The sequence below is a fragment of the Podarcis muralis genome, chromosome 6 (assembly GCF_964188315.1).
Source record: "Podarcis muralis chromosome 6, rPodMur119.hap1.1, whole genome shotgun sequence".
Lineage (NCBI taxonomy): Eukaryota > Metazoa > Chordata > Lepidosauria > Squamata > Lacertidae > Podarcis > Podarcis muralis.
The window spans coordinates 42,107,121-42,128,240 of NC_135660.1; the positions used below are offsets into that span (position 1 = coordinate 42,107,121).

At 47.9% G+C, this 21,120-nt stretch overlaps 1 protein-coding gene across 1 annotated transcript in view; it reads right to left on the reverse strand.

Moving 5' to 3' along the window:
* The window catches only part of UBTD1 (ubiquitin domain containing 1), a 22,911-nt gene continuing 1,791 nt past the window's right edge, over positions 1–21,120 (reverse strand). Inside the window, exons 2-3 of the mRNA XM_028730553.2 lie at positions 2,944–3,171; positions 1–1,141 (exon numbers count right to left, since the gene is read on the reverse strand). Of these exons, the coding sequence (XP_028586386.2) occupies positions 756–1,141; positions 2,944–3,171 (614 nt within the window). The 3' untranslated portion in view covers positions 1–755. The remainder of the gene's footprint in view (positions 1,142–2,943; positions 3,172–21,120) is intronic.

A 21,120-nucleotide genomic window follows, 5' to 3' on the forward strand; every position in this document is an offset into this window, starting at 1 on the left:
TAGTTGGAAAAGGCTTTATTGATAAATTACACTGATACCTATACATACAAACCATCTTCCCCCGTATCGCACCTTATCTGGTTGAGGGGCTGCCCATAAAACCAGGACGAGCAGCAGCTGCCTCGCTGGGCTCATCCCATGAAATTGTGCAAAGAGGGCCAACCTCAGCATTACTCAAGGTCTCATTCAGTGGCCTGGAAATGGGGAGCCAGAACCGGCAGGGTCTTCTGACCCACGTAGTGCAGCCCTGGGCCCAGCCTGGTCCCTTCATGTCAGGGACGCTTTGGTCTCCAGCTTCTCAGTGCCCAAATGACAAGAGCTGTGCCCAGGAGACAGCGTCCACAATCCGTCATATAGGCTCAAGTGCAGGCAGCTCAGCCCGGACTGGAGCTGAGCAGGGGGGGGGGAGGCATGTGTTTCGGTGCCAGCCGAGCCCAGAGCCTGGATAATTTGGGAAGAGGGGGGAGGTCCGATCCTTGGGGTTCTGGGAAGTTTAAAAAAATTGGCCCCAAAGGGCCCCGAGAGACAAACCACGGGGATAAACCACTTTCAATGTTGCCCATCTGCGCTGTCAACTCAGTCTGTTGCCTCTTGCAGCGAGTGAGTGTGTGCAATTTCTCAGGGGCTGCTGGGGAACCTTCCGGCCCTGGTTCCGAGGGCGCCACCTGCTGGGCCCCCCTCCAGGCGCAAGAGCAGCCTCCTGCAATCTCAGTCCCTGGGTTGAAGGCCGGGGCGTCGCACCACCCGCCTCCAGCTCAGTTCCTCGGTGCAGGCGGCTGGTTGATGATGACTTGGATGACAAAGTCCTTCTGGATCTTGGTCTCCTGCAGGCGGCTCCTGTCCGTCAGGAGCTTGCCCGAGAAGAACCAGCGCTGCCAGGTGGGCTCCAGTCCTTCCTGGGCGTACAGCTGCTTCTTCAGCTGCCCGATAGTGTCTGTCATGCTGGCGCTCAGGCGCAGGTCCTTGCCCGTGGAGAGGCGGACTTTGAGGGGGAATTCGCGCCGGGTGTTGGGCGTTGGCTCGGGGGGCTCCACGCCCTCCTCCTCGCTCCGCTCCATGATCAGGTTGACAGGGGGGGCCAGGCAGTAGACTGGAAGCTGGTAGCGGTTACCCAGTTCATCATAGCACTCGGTGAGGGAGCCTGCAGGAGAAAGAAAGCGCCAGCAGGGGGCGTGAGAGGCTTATATAGGGGGGAACGGAACCCAGTCTCTTCCCCTTGATTCTAAACCAAACTAAATGTAAGCTTTCCATTTCCTCTCCTTATTTATTTATATATCCTTTTTTTCCTCTCCAAGGAGCTCAAGGTGGCCTACCTGGTTCTCCACCTCCTCATTCAATCTGCACAGCAACCATGTGACTAAGAGAAGGGGTAGGCTAGACTAAGAGAAGAGACTGGCCCAAGCTCACTCAGTGAGCTTCATGGCCAAGCGGGGATTTGAACCCTGGTCTCCCAGGTCCTAGTCCAACTCTCTAACAACCTTGCCCAGCCACCTATCACACCCCAGCTGCCAGTGAGCTGCCAGCAAGTTACTGAGCCCAATTCAAGATGTGAGTCCTGGTGTACAAAGCCCTAAATGGCTCGGGAACCAAGAATTAAAAGGAGCATCTCCCGCAACATTAAGCACCCCAGACCCTATGATTGGCAGGTGAGGCCCTGTAGGTCATACTAACTCTGGCTGCTGTCCAGTTGGCATTTTGACCCATGGCAGGGCCTTCTTGTTGGTGGCTCCCCATTTGTGGATTAAGTGTATTTGTCTCCCTCATTATTGGCTTTCAGGAGAAATTTAAAACTTCCCTGTTTAATAATAATAATAATAATAATAATAATAATAATAATAGTAATAATATATTATTTATACCCCACCCATCTGGCTGGGTTTCCCCAGATACTCTGGGCGGCTTCCAACAAAATATTAAAACAATACTTTTTAATGTCTATTGAACATTAAAAGCTTCCCTAAACAGGGCTGCCTTCAGATGTCTTCTAAAAGTCTGGTTGGAGGGCGTTCCACAGGGTGGGTGCTACTACACAGGCATTTGATGGGTTATAGGTACTGGCCGTGATAACTTTGAAAATAGTAACTGTGAGGTTATGTGACTGCTTTTAAATGTGTTTAGACACTTTTAAATTGAATAAAAAAGTTGTACATATGTTTTGTTTTGTTTTTGTTTTTAAGATTGTATTGTTTTAACATTTTGATGTTTGCCCCTTTGGGAGGAAGAGTAGGATACAATGTTAATAAATGAGCAAATAAATGCTTCATCCATACAGAGACTAACACAGGGTAACAGAGATGAAGTTGGCACTTTTTCTCTTTCCTCCTGAAGGTGAAGTGGCAGGTACAGTCTCAGTTTGTTCAGGTCTTGGGAGAATGTTGTCCTTATTCCAGAAACAAATGTGTACAGAGGGATCAAAAGAGCTCAAGAATCCTGGAAGTACCAGCTCTGAGGACACTTCATATATTTTGTGGCAGTAAACACATTTCTCACAGTGGAGACAAGTAGCAGGGAGGCATGGCCAATTATTACTTCTGTGTGTGTCTAACCTGCATAATATGCATGGCGATAAGCACACATTTGCTGCTATCTTGGGTTTGCAGGTGCACATGTGTGCTTGTACTGTGGCAGGCAGGCAAGGGGTTCAAACAGGGACTTCAGGCCCTAAAACAGGGATGGGAGAATCTCTGGCCCTCCAGCTCCCAGCTCCTATGAGCCCAGTCAACATGGCCAACAGTCATGCAAGGATTATGGGATTGCAGTCCAACGAACCTAGAGAGGAGCACCGATTGCCTATTCCTGCTTTATGATTTTTGCCTGGATAGAAGTTCCCATTTTACACTCACAGCACAGAGCATGATTTCTACCTCTGGCAAGAGATAAGGCAGAAAGAACTAGCCCTGTGCTATTTCTTCTCTTGCCCACTTCCCGTCCTGCATCACATACCATGGGGCAAGGTCACTCCAGCACCGTCAATAATGGCCTGCGCTAGCCCGTGGTCATTCGCCTCCACTGCATAGGCAGCAGCCTTGAGCGCATCCCAGATCTCCTTGCGGCCCTCGAAGGCCGGTGCCGTGTCCCAGAACTCGTCCCGTTTGCTCCGCAGCTGCCCATCGGTCATGGGGTAGTCGCTCTTCCACTTGGGACGGTCTTTCTTCAAAGGTTCATTGCGACCTGCAGAGGGAGAGGGAGGCTTCAAATGGGGGTGTCCCAAAGCAAGAGATTCACCCTAGCCAGGCCCTTTCCTCTGCCAGCCATTGCCCCGCCCTTTCCACAGCCTGGCACGAGTCACGTAGCCACTGGCAGAGCTTTTCCTGCACGGCCACCGCCCTGACCGGAGCCTTAGGGAGTTTGTCACCCCAGGCAGTATTTATAGCACAGGGAATTAGCCAGAGAATAAGCCAGGGAGCTGTAGTCTGGTGAGTTGCAAGGCTGGCAAAGGATGAGCTACAGCAAGGCAGGGGCTCCTCTGAGAAAAGCTCAGTTCATCGGGGTTCTCTCCCTAATTGTGGCATGGATTATTGAGTGTCTTATTCAGGTTCTGCTCCTTTACCAGAGGCAGGATCCACGAGGCACCCCAAAACAAAGCCAGCAGGTGCATAGCTGCCGACAAACACCCCTACACCCCCCTTCTAAAGGAAACTCGTTTTTCTTAACAGTGATTTAAAAGGGGGACATTTCAATACCTCCCACATCTCTCCTCAATCTCCCACTCCAAACAGGCACATTTCCTCCGTTTTTATCTCTGCACAAAATCTTGCATTCTCCATCTTAGCTTTGTTTTGGCCTTCCAAATATTTTCTAAATGTGTCATCCAAAAACTGTGCACGCAACCAAGTTGAGGAACAGCTAATACAAAGCAGGGAGCCTCACAATTTGAGTGGAAAGCTGTCTCGGGAAATAATAACTCAGCATTAAACAGAGAAGGCTATGAAACGTTTTCTTTTAATTGAGTATAGAACTGGAGGGGGCTAAAAGCCCCACAGAGGAGAGGACAAACTTTCTTTTTGCTCTCGATACACCACGGATCTGTGCCAAGAACACAAACTGATGAAATTTAATAGGATACATACGGAGCATAACACAGGAAAGATTGCAAGAATGTACATCTATAAAGAAGAGAGAACCTGCAGAAGCAGCATTGTGTGGATAGTCTTGGTGTGTGTGTGTGTGTGTGTGTGTGTGTGTGTGTGTGTACAGAATAACAAACATGAGCCACCTTTTGAGATGATTTGGCACAAAAAGCTAATGCCATGTCAGATATTAACAAACATATCCAAGCTCAGGAAGGTCATAACTGTTGCTCTGCAAAATAATAGGGGGAATTGCAACCTACTATTGGGGATAATGATGTGGCAAACAAGACCAACATTACGAGCCTAATTACTGGGCTAGATGTGAAATTGCCAGGAATGTTCTGGGCTACACAGGAAGGTGTTTGCTACACCCCTTGGAGCATGTTCCGAGAGGCAGGCACATCCCTTCCTCAGCTCATTTTCTGGAACAGTCCATCTTGCAGGCTTCCCACAGGCATCGGTTTGGCCACTGTGAAAACAGGATGCTGGACTACAAGAGCCATTGGTCTGATCCGGAAGGCTCATCTTATGTCCCCAAACTTTCCCCCCAGGGACCACTTTGAAATTGCTGAGGGTCACGGCACAGCACTTAAATTATTATTTTCGCCTGTTGCAGCAAATGTGCTGTGCTAGATGCTGTATGGTTTCTATGGCTTCTTTTGGGTTGTATTCAATACTAGTCCTACTCACAGCAGACACACTGAAGTCAATGGACATGACTAACTCAGGTTCATTCATTTCAGTGGCTCAACTTTGAGTAAGACTTAGTTGAATGCAACCCTCTAGCCCAAATTCAATTAACCTGGTGTGCTAGCAGAAGGCAACGATCCCATGAGCAGGATGGGGCTTTCCTTCCTCCTTCCACGGGCCCCCTGCAACTACCCTAAATCTGCTCTGGAGAATCAGAGGAAGGAGGAAAAGAGGGAAGATTATCCAGAAATGGTTGCACTGATGGAGGATAACAGTGCAACGTTGAAGGTTAATCTCTTATACGTAGCATTTTATTGTACAGTTGACTCTCAATTTATGCGGGGGTTACATTCTGGGGGATAGCGCATAAAGCCAAAATTGTGTATAGTCAAAGCAACATTTTAAAACCATAAAAAGCACAGGGCAGCATTCTCCCTGCACCTCTGCACTCTCTTCCAAGGCAGCTACAGACTCTCCCTGCACCTCTGAACGGCTCTCCCAAGGTGTGTGCAATGGGAGGTGGGGTTGCCAAAGGTCCCTCCCCCCACTCTGCCGTCCCCCTGCCTTCTGGGATACAACCAGTTAAAGCTGGGATCGCACAAGTTAAATGCACATAAGCTGCGAGTCAACGGTATTTCAATTAGAATTCCATGGAATTCAAAAGATAATGCAGTAAAACAGTGATTCCCAGTTGGTGGTTTGTAACCCACCCAGGGGATCCATGGCACCATTCACGCAACAAAAACTACCATAGAGATATCAACATTTTTAAAAGTAGGGAGTCCGTGGCTTGGCTTTTGAAATACAGGGGGCCTGCAGTACTTAGCTAATTGGGAACCGCTGCAATAAAAAAAGCAATAAGACACAAAATAAAAAAGCAATAAGATACAAAAATCAATGCCAATGTTTTATGTGATGGGTAGGCCAGCTCCTGTCTCCAGCCCAAATCCACAGACACACCGTGAGCTCCCTGAATGAAGCTTGCAGACCATGGGCCACTGTTTGGGAATCCCCTGCTCTACAGACTTCCACAGCTCTCATGAGCAGAGGCACATAGCCCAAGGGTGGGTCTACACAGAAACCACAAATAAGAATACTACATTGGAGACTCAGGATATAACTGGCGCTCTGCAAAACAACCCAGGGAATGTCACCCGCCACTGAGTATAATGATGGGGCCAAGGAGCACTAACATTAAGAGCGTAATTAGTGGGGGGGGGGGAGATGGAATTGTGAGTCATGTTCTCTGCTCCAGAGTATGAGGGGAATATAGAGAGAACCTTTGAAAATGCCAAGTCACATGACAATCTCTCACATGGCAGTGCATTCAGACAAAGTCCCCAACTCAAGTGTGCCTCAGAGTGAGGATAATGATGATGATTATATTTGCACCCACTTTTTTGGCTACAGTTGCCACAGTGGTTCACAACAAGTACAATCCCATTCTAAAGCTGTCTGATTTAACCATTCAAAGGAATGAGAGAATGGAGTGGGGCAGGACAGGAGGGTGAGAAAAGGAGAGGGGAACAGTTTAAAAAATGCAGAATTTTAAAATGCTGATTTTTATTTTTATTTTAAGTCAGTGGGGTGTAGTGGCTACAGCAGCCTTTCTCAACCTTAGTTCCCTGGATGTTGTTGGACTACAACTCCCATCATTCCTAGCCAGCATGGCCAGTGCTCAGGGATGATAGGAGTTGTGGTACAAGAACATCCGGGGACCCAAGGTTGCGAAAGGCTGGGTTAGACTTGGGAGATCTGGGTTCAGATCCCCATTTGGCCAGGAAGCTCACTGGGTGACTTTGGGCCAGTCACTGCCTCTCTGCTTAACCTACCTCACAGGGTTGTTGTGGAGATTAACTGAGGAGGGCGAGTACCTTGAGCTCCTCAGAGAAAAAAAGTGGGTTATAAAAGCTTTAATGGGGATGTTAATCCAGGAGCAGTAACTATATAACCTTTAGAAGACATATGAAGGCAGCCTTGTATAGCAAAGCTGTTTAAGGTTTAATGTCTTATCTTGTTTTTATACATATTTTGGAAGCCACCCAGAGTGGCTGGGTCAACCCAGTCAGGTGGGCAGGGTACAAACAAAAAAACAAGATAATACTAAGCTGTATAGATCATTTGTCTGACTGAGTATAAGACAGCATCTTATGTACCTCATGCCTGCAATAGTGAGTATCAGGGTTTCCCAACCTTGGGTCGCAAGCTGTTTTGGACTACAACTCCCATCATCCCTGACCACTGGTCCTGCTAGCTAGGGATGATGGGAGTTGTAGTCCCAAACAGCTGGAGACCAAAGTATATGGATGACAAATAAGACCAGGGGGTCAAAGGCTGAGCACAATACAAGATCCAACTGAGCAGGCCTGCCTTGCATGTCCTTAGGAGTTTTACACTCATGGGTGAACAGTCAGACATCATGTCCATAATGGGTCCCAAGAAGCAGCAGGAAACGGATCTTAGATACAACCGGAGGGCAGCCCTGAGCAAGGTCTCCTGAGGTTTTCTTTGGCACAGGACCTCAGAAGAGCTGCAGCTCAAGTTGCAGAGCCCCTGCTTTTCCTGCAGGAGGTCCCAGGTTCAGCCGCTGGCATCTGCAGGAAGGGCTGGGAAACATTCCTTGTCAAAGGGCCAAATTGCATGTGATGCCAAATGTATGACTTGGAAACACTTTGTGGTGGTTGTTGGTTTTTTTAAAGCAGGCACAAGGAGGCCTGATTTTATCAGGACTGTAAAGTGCAAGAAGGCTCCTTCCCTCCCCACATTCCCAATGAACTCCCCCAACCCTTGGTTGTTACTAGGCCAGCAACAGTGGTGTGGGTGGGTGTGAACTGGGTTCAACCTCCCCACCCCTTGCACTGTGGTCCTGATGAAAACTAGGGCCCTGCACTAATATTAAACAAACAACAACCCTGACACGATTCCAAGCGACACATTCAGTGCCATGTGCAGTTTGGCTCTCAAATCCTGGAGAGTCGCTGCTAATCAGCCTTGGTAATTCTGAGCCAGATGGACCAAAGGTTTCATTTCACTGCACAGCTTCCTCTGCTTCCCAAGCAGCCCTCAGAATGCTGCTGCTTGCTGTAGACTTTGGTGTCCTTTTCACTGTAGATTTCAGCCTCCTTGCCATGTTCAGTCTGGAGAAAGTGGAGGGGGAGGGGGAGATGTGCGGGAAGCAAGCACTCTGTTCCAGCCCAACCCCATGAGATGCGGTGACTGGAATACCTGCCGCCAGGATGTAATTAACCAGCCACAATCTCTAGGGGTACTAGAGATGGCCAGGAAGACATTGATTGGGGTAAGTAGCTGCAGTTTAATGGGAGCAGTGAGAAAGAGCAGTGCTTCCAGTACCATTTGAAGAAATAAAACCTGTACGGAGAGTTTGCTAGCCAATGACAACCCTGGAACAGGTCAGAAAGTCACACACACTGCTGGGGGAAATGGCTGCCCTTGAATCCCAGAACGGACAGCTAGCCACTAGCCTGGCTCCCAAGGAACAGGGAGCGAAATATAGAGCCATTCCCCTTCTTAGGAGCCTGTAATTCTCATGCAATATTCATAGGACCACTAAATAGCTGGGAAAGTAAAAGCTACCCCCCTCCCATCCTGGGTAAAAGTGCCACGTTAGCAGTTTCCAAAGGGAGCAAGTCCTGCATGGATCCCATTGGAACAAAGTCAAATACTGACTCTCTGCTCTCATCTCATTCCCAGCTGACTTCTCCCACCCACCACAAAAGCACCACAGCACAGAATCTGTAACCACTAGGTTACCAGGAAGTAAGTTTTATGGAGCAGCTGCTCATGGGTTGTGGGGTCACTATCTGCAGCAGAGGAGATCATAGAGACTAATTGTTTTGGAAAAATCAATGCAATATTGTTTGACTCTTATCTCGCAACAACCTCTCCTTGGTACTTGGAGGAAAGACGAACAATGAGGGCTGTGTATATTTCTGCACCAAGGAGGTTCAAATTCGGTGACCTGAATAAATTATGGAAATCATGCAAAATATGCACGTATTTTGCTTTTTGTGTGTGCGCATACTGTCTTCTGCTTCCAAGATCGAAACGTTCAAATGAGTTGGATCTGGGGAATGGTCAGACACAAGGGAGATGGGAGCAACGCACCCAAGGGAAGACCCAAACACCTTCCTGTCCCTGTTCCCCACACCCGCCCCTGAAGCTGGAAGTCTTGCACAGGGTCCTCTGGCGTCGAGGAATTCGCCCAACACTGCCCACGTGTCCCAGCTTTTGTTCACAGCCGTAACAGCAACAGATGTGTGGTTTTAACAGGAAAACGGAGAATTTATGGGTGCCAAATTCTGTGACGGATTCCATGAGTGCAAGCAAGATGAAATCATAGGCACACAGAGTAAACATCGTTTTCCAGACAATAATTCTCGCCCTGCCCCAATGCTGTTGTGGCCCTTTCATCCCCCAGGAAAATGTCCTCCAGATTCAAGGGATGCACAGAGGGGAGGCCTCCCCACACCACTCGCCCCTCATGCATTTCACAGAGGTGCATTGCTCAGCGCTCTCTGTGGAGAAAGCAGAAGGCCAGCTTCCTGAGCTGACCCTGCCCAGGCTGGCTCTGCAAGGGGATTTAGCTTCAAGTCAGCTGTATAAGAAGCTTGTGCTGCAGGTTTAAGTCTAATTAGGGTGGGTAGATGAAGAGAAAAGCCAGGGGCAAGACATGTTCTCAGAAAGAGAGAACAAAGCTGGAAAAAGCAAGAGACAAGTCAAGTCCCAAACTTGGGTGGCCCTTCCCTTGTCCCCAAACATGGTCATTGCATCATTGAGGATGGCTCCACCAATACCTTACAGGTGGTTGCAACCTTTTATGGCTGCCCCAGATAGGAAAGGGGAGTTGCCATCACGACTAAGGGACCAGGATACTTTGGTTAGAGGTCCTTTACCTGCAGAGGAGGAGGAGGGGCACCTGAGGCAGGCCTGGCAATAGGGTTCCCACATTTACACAGCCAAAAGGAGCTGTGGCTTATTTGCATACAAACTATTGTAGTTGTGCCATTTTAATACGCAAATTGCTTTTTAAATGGCCTGGTGCCCGGCATTAAAGCTGAATTAAAACAAAAACCTGGACAGATGGCAAGTAAAAACAGGTCAGGCCTGTTTAAAATGAGTTATGTGGCATCTTTAGCAGACAACTTCTGCAATGAAGGATGGGGGAGCTAGCAAGGCCCCCTGCTGGAGCTAGTTGAACCCCAAAGGCCAAACAGTTTCCTTTATGCACCTCGTAATATAGGAGCAAAGGGAAATAACTTCTACTTGTGCTGCAAAATCAGAACTTATTTTGGTCACCTGCTTTCCACAGCAAGCCGCTGGCATTACCAGGCCATAGGTAGAGTCTCCTGGCTTCTCCCAGCCCCCAGCTAAGTTAAGCTTCTCAAGGAGATTAGCTTGGGAACAATTAGCTCAGTAGTAGGCAGAGGAAGAGGCAGGCAGCAGCCACCTCCATAGACAAGAGACACCATTCCTTTGGCTCCAGGCAACTCAGCACACAGAGGAAATGGTCTTTGACTGAAGAGGTACAAAGGCTGCTTTCAGAGCAGGCTGGGTTCCCATTGGACAACCCTGAGACAGCTTCTAGGTCTACCTGCCAATCAGGCACTGATCAGAACAACTCTGGCCATTCCGCCTGCTACTTTAAAAGACTGAAGGCAGTGAGAGTGTGCAGCTATGGTCCCTCTGCCCAGGAAGCACTGTCACTGCCTGGCACAGGCTCTCTTGCTTTCTCCAAGCTCTTAAAGTGATAGGCAGCTTTGGGGTCCCTATCGGAAGGAGCTTCAGGATTAAGAAAGGTTGGGTCTGCCCTTCTCTGGTTCAGAGAAGGACCTAGGAGACATCCAGTTTACTTCCAAACCCAGGACCCCTGCTTTGTCTTTCAGGAAGTCGGTGCTCAGCTCAAGAACCAGGCAGAAGGTGCACAGGAATCCATCTCAAACAACTGTTTTCAGCCTCCCAATCCATGATCAGAAAGCAGAGAGGGAAGTAGTGAGCGGCAACCACTACCAACCTTAGGTAGCAAGGGCAAAGCTGCTGCTATTTAATGACGCTGCCACCAAAGTCCAGCCAGTTCAGCCACAGGTCCTAGACACCTTACCCTGCTGCAAGATGTTCATTTTGTGTTCTGTAGGTTTTTGCTCCCCCAAAATCCCACAAAAGCTCAAGACGGACGACTCATTCCTGACACTGCAGTTGTGTGTGGAAGGTGGTGTGAAATCTCCTTCCTCCTTTCTCCAAGTATTTGATGAGGCTGGGGAGAAAATATCCTGCCTGGGGTGTCTCCTCCTAGAAGGCACAAGGACACAGGAAGCGGCTGCCTTATACAGTGCCACACTACTGGACCATCAAGCTCAGCATTGTCTGCTGGCTGTCCAGGGTTTCAGACAGAGAACAAACCCAGCCCTGTGTGGAGATGCCAGGGAATGGGACTTTCTAACATGCAAAAGAAGTGCTCCACCACTGAGTCATGGCTGTTGCAGCAACACTACAGAGAGGAGTGTATCCAAAGCCTTATTGTATCAGGTTACGGATCCGGCCAGCCAAATATTTCATCACCATTTCCAGCAGAAGTGCAAGTGCATAGGCACTACCCTCAACTTCTTGGGAACCTAGGGACTCTCAGGAAAAGCATCATCCCATCTGTGCCAGCAGCCATTTACTGGTTTTCTTTAATGAAATATCCGTGTCCTTTTCAAACCCAGGTGAAGAGACAACAAGATCTGCCCCCCCCCCCCACATTACCTAACTTCCACTTGCAATCAGCCCTGTGGAGGCAACTATTATTATCTCATAATCATAAGAGCTGGGAGGCATCCGAGGAGATCAACAGACAACAGGTTTAAAAAACATGCTAAGGAATCGTCACTCTGCAGAACCTGTTGTACTGCAAAACTAACCACATTTTTTAAGAAGACTAGAGATGCTGCTAGGCCCAGCCAGCACTCCTGCAGTGTGGAAGGATCAAGTTCGCCAAGCTGATAACTGAAATTGCCAGTAATGGGTCAGATTCTCTCTCTCTGTGCCCTGTAACAAGCTTCGATTCCCCACAGCGGAGCCTGCTTGTCTATCACTATCAAGTCTCAAAGGAACTGGGGCTCCTTCACCAAGGCAGGCGGGCACTGACTGCACACACACACACACATGCCCTTCGCACCAGCTCCTGATCGGGTGTTTTCAGACAAGTGACACATTATCACATGCTGACCTGAATCTGCACCCCCCCAAACTTCCCTCTCCCCAGCTTAAGTGGGGATGGGCTGCCTCCCACTCTCCAGCTGTCTCCCTCTTCACAGAACAATGGGCTGAGCTCCCCTCCTGCTCTGCCAAGCCTAACCTAACCCCCCCCCCCATCTCCACTTCAATATACTTTCTTCTTTATTCCCCAGAAACACAATCTCTAATCGGGAGATCACTTGTACAGGCAGCACATGCACTGTGTTTGCAACATGCCAGAAGGGAATCAGGCAAGATCTCTAATCTGCCATGTTTCGAACTCAGCACCCTCAAGCCTGACAGTCCTGCTTTAATACCTAGAGCACCCCGGACTTACATTTCCACCTGGCCCAATCATCTCTGCGGCAAACAAGACCAAAATTACGGACATAATTATACGCTACAAAGAAAACATGTTGATTTCTGGGTTACTTGGGGGTATGATATTAAAATGGTTCATCCTGTTAGTGCAAAACAAATGATGGCATGTCTAACGTTGCTCAGATTATGGGAGGGTGTGACCCCAAAGGCCGTGTGAAGGAGGGAGCCAAATGTAAAACGTATACAGTACATGACAGTCTTTAGGACTGTCTTAGGAAGCAATGGACTCTAATCATTAGACAAAGGAATCAGAAGGCAGGTTCAGTAGCTGACTACAGAAGCAAGGTGTTCCTCTGTGGGTGAGGGGAAGCCAGGTTTCAAGTTGCTAGACTGGTTTTACCATGGCATTTAAAAAATGACTTCAGCTACCTTTTTGAGACAGGAAGGAACAGCTCATGACTTGATAAAGTGACTCTCCTACGCTAGCCTCACAAAGAAGAATTAAAACATTTGATCGTATATCAAGACAACCATTATATTAGATTTATGGAATCCCTGTGTGAAATGGCACACAGGAAAGAGACAAGCCACACTAAGTTCATGCTGGGGACACACACACACACACACACACACACACACACACAGGCTGTTTTAAAAGTCTTTCTTCCTCTGTGCAGGTGAATCAAGAAACAAGTGTCATTGGGAAGAAATGAATGTTTGTGGTCTGTTGGACTAAGGATCTCGGGTCAGAAAATATTTAAATAGTCATGTACCTGCTATTGCAACCATAAAATGCACAAAACTGAGGCAGACTCTTACCAAATATGTAGGCAACAGCCACAAAAAGGACTCTTTGCTGCTTTTGCTACAATATAGACTGACCTGACTACCCCTCTGAAACTAAGCACTGGGAATGTGGGATATAAATCTCACTCTAAATCAGGCAAGCTGAAAAAAGAAGGAACCATGTAGCCAGTCTGAAAAAACAGAAGACAACTTATGGTGGTCTTTCTGCCATTGCCTCTCCTGAGTCAGGTGGCATCAGCTTCAATGTAGGAATATGTGGTTCTTAATTCCTTTGGAAACCAAGTACCCAGAAGCAGAACAAAGCGAACTATTAAAGGGAACTTGCTGGATCCAACTGAAATATGTGAATCAGGAAGGTGACAGCAAAGAATAGGAACCAGCTGTTTAACACCAAGGCCAGAAAGATGTGGGCAGGACAGGGAGTAAGGAGAGGACAGGCAAGGCCATGCTCAGGATTTATCCTCAGCCCAGTGGGCCATTATCATGCAAAATGCTCTCTACTGCTTCAGGGTGTACCATATATCATTGCCAAAACCCTCAAAGCCAATGTTAGGATCCCTTGGGGATGCCACTGGCAGAACCTAGGAAAATCTAGTTTCCTGGTGCTTGTGGTGATGGCTATTAGTTGAAAATCTTTAAAAGGGGTGTTAATAAATTCATGGCTTCTCACAGTCTACCAGTCGTGATGGCTGCTTGCTACACCAGGATATAGTGCTTCTGGTTCCTCTGTTGGAACCAGTTGCAGGGAAACGACAGTGGGAAAAGGACTACAGTGGTACCTCAGGTTACATACGCTTCAGGTTGCAGACTCTGCTAACCCAAAAATAGTACCTCAGGTTAAGAACTTTGCTTCAGGATGAGAACAGAAATCGTGCTCCGGCGGCCTGGTGGCAGCAGGAGGCCCCATTAGCTAAAGTGGTGCTTCAGTTAAGAACAGTTTCAGGTTAAGAACAGACCTCCGGAATGAATTAAGTACTTAACCCGAGATACCACTGTATTGTTCTCAAGTTCTTGTGGGATTCCTTTCCGTAAGCATCTGGTTGGCCAGTGTGGGAAACAGGATGCTGGGCTAAAGATGCCTTAGGTCTGACTTAGCAGGGCTCTTATTAGGTCCTTATGAAGGTAGAGACTGCATGTGATAACACACATGGAACGTTAATCCTCCTGCTATTCTTGAGCAGGCAATATTCCTGAGCTGAAAATATGCATAACAGCAATGGTTTCCATATAGCACGCTACTGTTTTCAAAATGCTTCATGTGTGCCCTCACGCAGCATAGCAAGGAAACAAGAGAGCAATTCCTGCACCAAAAGCAGAAGGCAGGGAGAAAGCCCAATGGACTTGAAGACTGGTGTGCAGCCTGCAATCAGTAACAGTCTGTTAGGCCCCGGTGAAGAGGTTTCACAGAGAAACACGGAGAGGGAGGGATGATATAGGAGCCCCATAAAACCACATGTGGCAAATATGGAAATGAGTTGGGTATGAAAGAGTTCCTGCCAGGACAAGGCAGAGAACCAGGTACAGAAGATGACGACTAAGCCTCAGGATCCCGAACATCTCTCCCTACAAGTGTTGTCTGTTTTGTGTGAATGCAGTAAATCGCAACTCCTCAACTGCCCATCCTTGGGAATCTGCCGGTGGGCAGGCACAGCTCCTTAGCAACACACATTAATAAGCACCCTGACAGGAACAGAGGAGGCTGGAATACTGCACATCCAGAAGTCATTTGGGGACAACACAGCATAAACGTAGCATCTGTGGTCACAGAAGGGGATACACATAGGGCATAAGCATTTTGTTTTTTGTGTTGCTGGAAGCAAGATGCTCCCATGCACTGTGTTAACACAGCTCCGTCGTTTCTTGCCTGGACATGCCCTTCAGACACAGCTGTGCCCACTCTCTTTCTCCCTTCTGCCCTGCAAGAGCCCTTGGATGACAAATTGCCTGTGCACAAAAGAGCCATTCTGTAAGAAAACAGAAGGGATCAGCATTTTCTGAAGGGAACCACCACCAGGATTGGTAAATGCATGATGCATTAGCCAAGGACAGTCCTGCCCACTGAATTATGTTACATGGTGCTGGAAAATGTCAGAGTTGGCTGCAGGATCATCCAAGATTTTTTCCCCCTTTAATGAGGCCATCCAGAACTTTTTGTTTAGAGAAAGGTAAGTGGGAGGTGACATAGAATTATGCACAGTGTGGAGAAGGTGGATGGAGAAAAGATTTTTCACCCTCTCTCACAACACTAGAACTCATTGGCATACAATTAATATTGAAAGATTCAGGACAGAAAGTACTTCTTCAAGCAGCACATAGTTAAACGGTAGAACTCATTTCTGCAGGAGGCGGTGATGGTCACCAACTTGGATGGTTTTAAAAGAGGATTAAACAAATTAATGGAGGAGACGGTAAATTGATGGCTACTAGCCACAGTAACTAGGGACGCGGGTGGTGCTGTGGTGTAAACCACTGAGCCTTGGGCTTGCCGATCAGAAAGTCAGCAGTTTGAATCCCCGTGATGGGGTGAGCTCCCGTTGCCCGGTCCCTGCTCCTGCCAACCTAGCAGTTCAAAAGCACGTCAAAGTGCAAGTAGATAAATAGGTACAGCTCTGGCAGGAAGGTAAACGGCGCTTCCATGTGCTGCTCTGGTTTCGCCAGAAGCGGCTTACTCATGTTGGCCACATGACCCGGAAGCTGTACGCCGGCTCCCTCGGCCAGTAAAGCGAGATGAGCACCACAACCCCAGAGTCGTTCATGACTGGACTTAATTGTCAGGGGTCCCTTTACCTTTACCTTTTTTAGCCACAGTAACTATGTAGCACCTCCTTTGCCAGAAGCAGTAAGTCTCTGAATACCAGTTGTCGGGGACTGCAGGTGGGCAAGGTGCTGGTGTGCTCGGGTCTTGCTAATGTGTTTCCCACAGTGATCTGTTTGACCACTGTGAGAACAGGATGCTGGATGGACTGTTGGCCTGATCTAGCCGGCTCTTCTTATGTTCTTATGAGCCATGCTGGGTTATGTTGCAAAGGACATTTCTTTCCCTGAGAACTGTATTCTGGTTTTGACTGGGCAAAGCCAGAAAAGTCTCCCAGCACCAGCCTTGCAAAATTGACTCCAGGGCCCAAACAGCAGAAGAAAGAAAGAAGTCTGCTGAAAAAGCCACATTAACTGAAGTCATGTTGGCACTGCTCTTCCTGTGCACTCTAGGGAAGTGCCACATGGTGCAGAAGAGGGGAGGGTTACAAATACAATGAACAGGCAGTGGCGCGCCAGCCTGTCAGCAAATAAGGACCCCAGCTTTGTGAGTCAGCTAGGCTAACCAAACACAGCTCAGGATATGGCCCCAAAACAGTTGAGCAGACAGGAGAATTCTACTGGGTGCAGTTTCTCTCAGCTCTGCAATGTGACAAGCTGTAGCCATCAACATTTCCTCCTCTACACAACTATTAAAGGTGCAGAAATCCTGTCCTATTTTGATCTGATCAACGCAGAAGGGGCTCAGCTGCAGGCAATCTTGTCTTTCACCAACACTGAGGATGCAGCAGGACAGGAATGAATCTCAAGGCAGGGGGCATTGCAATAAGATACCCTAAATCTGCCCCTTTAAATTGACAGCCTATGCACATCTGTTCCCTGACGTTCTGAAGGCCACTGGCAATGCCACACCCTCAAGCAGCAGTAAGTGTAAACTTAGGCTCCCAGGTGTGAATTCTTGCCTAGGCTGCTCTGCAGGGAGGCATCTGGGCAACACCTTCTGAGCTAAGCAAACAATCAGGCCTGGGAGCTGGGGGCTGGGCACAGATTATAGCCTGCCAGAGGAACTGTTGCATGCAGGTAACAGGACTAGCTTACTGAAAACCTGAACCATGCCAAGGAAGAAAAAGGGTGGGAGACGCACAGCTTCCAACCTTGCAAGATGCTCTTTTGGTAACAGAGACAGACAGGGTGGGACTTCCACTAAATAACCAGGGCGTTAAAATCTGACCTGTGGGACACAAAGATAACCAGGATCATGGGCCTGCACCCATCCTTCAACTGTACCAGGCAATAAATCCAAACCAAATCTCAATCCAAACAGGGAATTTAATCACACAAATGAAAAAGGGCAGGAGGGGCTGGGCCCTATCAGAACACATTGGTCAGCTCACACTATGTTGGTACCAGTATCATAATTTCAGCCAGTTCGGAAAAACTTCCCAGTCTACTAATCCATTGTCTTACCCCAGCAGGGCTGGTAGGGTCATTACAGTGCCATTTATTCTAAAATACTGTACCACCATAGCATAGTTCAGTACAGGCACCCCCCTCATTTATGTGTGGGTTACGTTCTGGGCCCTCGTGTGCATAAGTGAAATTGCATAAAGTGGGGAGCACCCTCTAAACAATCTCTCTGCCACTCTTTCTTCAATTCATACCAGAAATATCCACAACTAGAATTGAAGCTCTAGGACTGGCAGGAGGCTGGAGGACATGCGGGAAAGCAGCTGCTGCTGTGCTACTCCACACATCAGCTGTTAGGTGGGGAGGTTGAGCAGTGTAAACAAAGCGCCACTGCACCTCCCGTCTCTTTGGGGCTTCTTCCGCCTTCACTGTCGTCCGTTTCAGGCTCCAGGGAGGGTCTCCTCATGAGCCACGAGGACTCTCCAGCTCTCCCGCCATTTCCAAGTTTGAATTGATTGATTTAATTATTTCCCGGCACCACACGTATATGCGGTTGCACGCGAGTCAATCACATGTACAGTGGTACCTCAGGTTAAGTACTTAATTTGTTCCAGAGGTCCGTACTTAACCTGAAACTGTTCTTAACCTGAAGCACCACTTTAGCTAATGGGGCCTTCCGCTGCTGCTGCGCCGCCGGAACACGATTTCTGTTCTCATCCTGAAGCAAAGTTCTTAACCTGAAGAACTATTTCCTGGTTACCGGAGTCTGTAATCTGAAGTGTATGTAACCTGAGGTGTATGTAACCCGAGGTGCCACTGTATTTAACATTCTAGCTTTCCCTTACCTTAGAAACCACAAGTCCCTCTTTCTCAAAAGCCCCAGGATGGCTCAACAAATCTGACTCAGCACACACATGGTATCACGTGAAAGACCATCTCGCCACAGAAGAGCAGTTTGGTCTCACGTAGGGTGTTTGCAGTCCACAGAACCCAACAGATTCCAAGGCCTCAGCAAACAATCAAGCCAGGCAAGCCTCATTGTGACATCAGAGTAGGTAAGCCAACAGCCGCCAAGGCAGGTGTGACCTCCTGGACTGCACAGGTCAACTCCCTGCCTACCTACAACATCAAAGCAAATCAGTCAATAACATCAACAGAGGCAGGGCAAGCAGGGCCCAGCAAAAAGAAAGAGACTCCACAGCAATAGGCTTGTGGTGACAGAAGGCAGAATTCTCATCAAGGAAGGTGGTGGTGGTCTCTTCAAGCAGGGATTAGACCTGGTGGCCTATAAGCCCGCCTCTCCTCCAGCCCTATGATTCTCTGAAGTCCTCTCTCCCTCTACATATGATATCCAACCCCCCCTGCTTGTTCTTTATGGATCAGATGCAGTCAGCCTCCTCTTTGGGAAGGTGTAACTTACAAGTGTTGCTCTCAGCCCACTTACCCAGCCCTCCCCATTTCCTGTTTCCCTTTCTCTGCCTCCTACAAAACAGTAATTATTGCAGGGAGCAACACGCAGGCAGTTGCAATCCGTGGCTGCATGAGCAGAGCAAAGGCATGAGTCAGTCCTGCAGTCCCTTGGTGGGGCCAGTTTCTGATTATGATAGGGTGTACTCGGAGAAAGAAGCATGCCAGGCAACTGCACATTGCACAACACCCAAACCAGCTGATGAGTTTCTTCCAGGATAGGTTCACACGCTACACTTGCGTGGCATATGTAGGAATCATTTCAGTGACGTCATGTGCATGCATGGGCAAATTGAATGTGTAAATTGGTAACATATGGGCCCGACTCATCAAAAGACCTGTGAAAACCAGAATTCCCAAACCATCATGGGATTTCATAGGCCTATCAGTAAAGCAGGTCCATGTGTTAGCAATTTACATATTATGTTTACCCATGCATGCAGACACAAGAAACAACCCTGAAGCTGCAAGAACATAGTGTCCAAAACAGCCTGGGCCTCAGAGAGTTTGGATAGGGAAACTTAAGTATCATTCCACCCAGCCCATTGTTGGGATGAAGTGCAGTGACTTATAGTAACGGACCCATAATTTAGGACCGGAAGCCAAGATAATAGCCTTTAAGTTGACACTATGTCATAATTGGAGGCAAAAAGTCATTCTTGTGCTGGAGTTCAGCAATGGTATCAGTGCTCCAACTTATTTTCATAGTTCCATGGGATCTTCAATGCCCTTAACCAAATCAGGGCTTTTTCCTTTTATTTTAATTTTTCTCTAGGGAAAGAAGTGTCCTTCTGTAAGAGCTTCCCTTTGTTGGTCTCTAAGCTTCTGGTGCAACTCACACCCCCAAATATTTTTAATGTCCACACTTGCTTAGTCCAGAACTCAGCAGATCCCATCAGCCAAAACGCTTGCATTGCACTTGACTGCACAGTTTCCAGTTCACCCTCTTGGATGAGTAGATCAGGGACATGTTTTTGCTGTTTCTTGAAGACTCAGCTCAGCTCACACTGCCTGCGTTTGCAAAATGCCAGCAATACATCACCAGGAGTGCCAGCCCAACTTTTCATAAGCACTTAAGGTAAACACCACCACAAAGCCTCAGAGCAGCTCAAGATTTCTGCGGCAGGCAGATAGCCTGCTCCCTAACAAACACAATTTTATGCATTTTCGCTTCAAAGCAAGTCCCAATGTGTGCTCAATATGGATTACTCCCTGGTAAGAGTTGGTAGGACTGCAGCCCAACAAAAGCAGGAGTCCAACATGCTTGCAAAAACAGTTAAACAAAAGGACTAAATGCATTAGGGTAAACTTTATTCTTTTTGAGTACTGTAGTGTATCCTTTCCCAGAAGATCCTGCTTCTTGGTGCCAGCTCCCTGCTGTATAAGATATTAGACTAACAAAATCTTAAATCCCTTTCCCAGCATGGAACTAAGTATTAAGTCAAGGCACTGCTCCATCAAGTTCACTATTGTCTACACTTACTGTCAGATGTTCTCCAGGATTTCATGCAGAGGGCTTTCCCAGCTCTTTGTGGAGATGGCAGGGATTGATCCTGGGACCTTCTACATGCAAAACATGAGCTCTACAAGGAAGCTAGTGTTTCCTGTTTCTCACAACCCAGCCCAACAGCAATAGAGATTCCAGCCAGTGCTCCCCACAAGCAAAAGCTAGGCATTCCTGCCCCGAGCGATTTGCCAAGAAAGACTTACAAACTGTGCCAAGTGTTTACTTTTGGTTTTAAAGTACATGCTCAGGACTTCCAAGAAATAAATTCCAGAAGTGTAGTTGGAAGCATTTAGGTCAGTAGCACCAATATATATATATATTTAAAGTGCCATGGCACTTTCAAGACTAGTTTATTGTGCTTTCATAGACAACAGCTTCCTATACCCGAGGCATGAAGTGAGCACTTCAAGTATCATATAAAGCAGGGTGTCAAGTATAAACCTTCGTGCCACACAGTGAAATAGCCACTATGGTGCCAAAGCATTTCAGGGTTTCTGCCAAGGAGTCCTATTAGCCCAATCTCTATTAGAGTGGGTAAAGTTCTCCAGCGGGAACATGCAGAGATGCATACCCTGTTCAGACCACCATGGACTATAGAGCAGAGCAGACAGTGTGTGATGCTGGTGGGGTCCGGTCTCGGTGTATGTGCAAGGCTCAGCAAAGTTAAATCCAGTCTCACGGCATCGTGGAGGGACACCTCGGGACACAATTCTTTGTGAAATCAGAGTAGCAACTGCAGAGTGGCTGCCTGGGAGCCCCTAAACAACACCTCCCAAAATACCCATTTATAGGAAGCATGTGAGGAGGTGTCACCTATCACTTTGGCAGTGCAAGCGCATGGTTTTAATCAGGGCTCTAGCA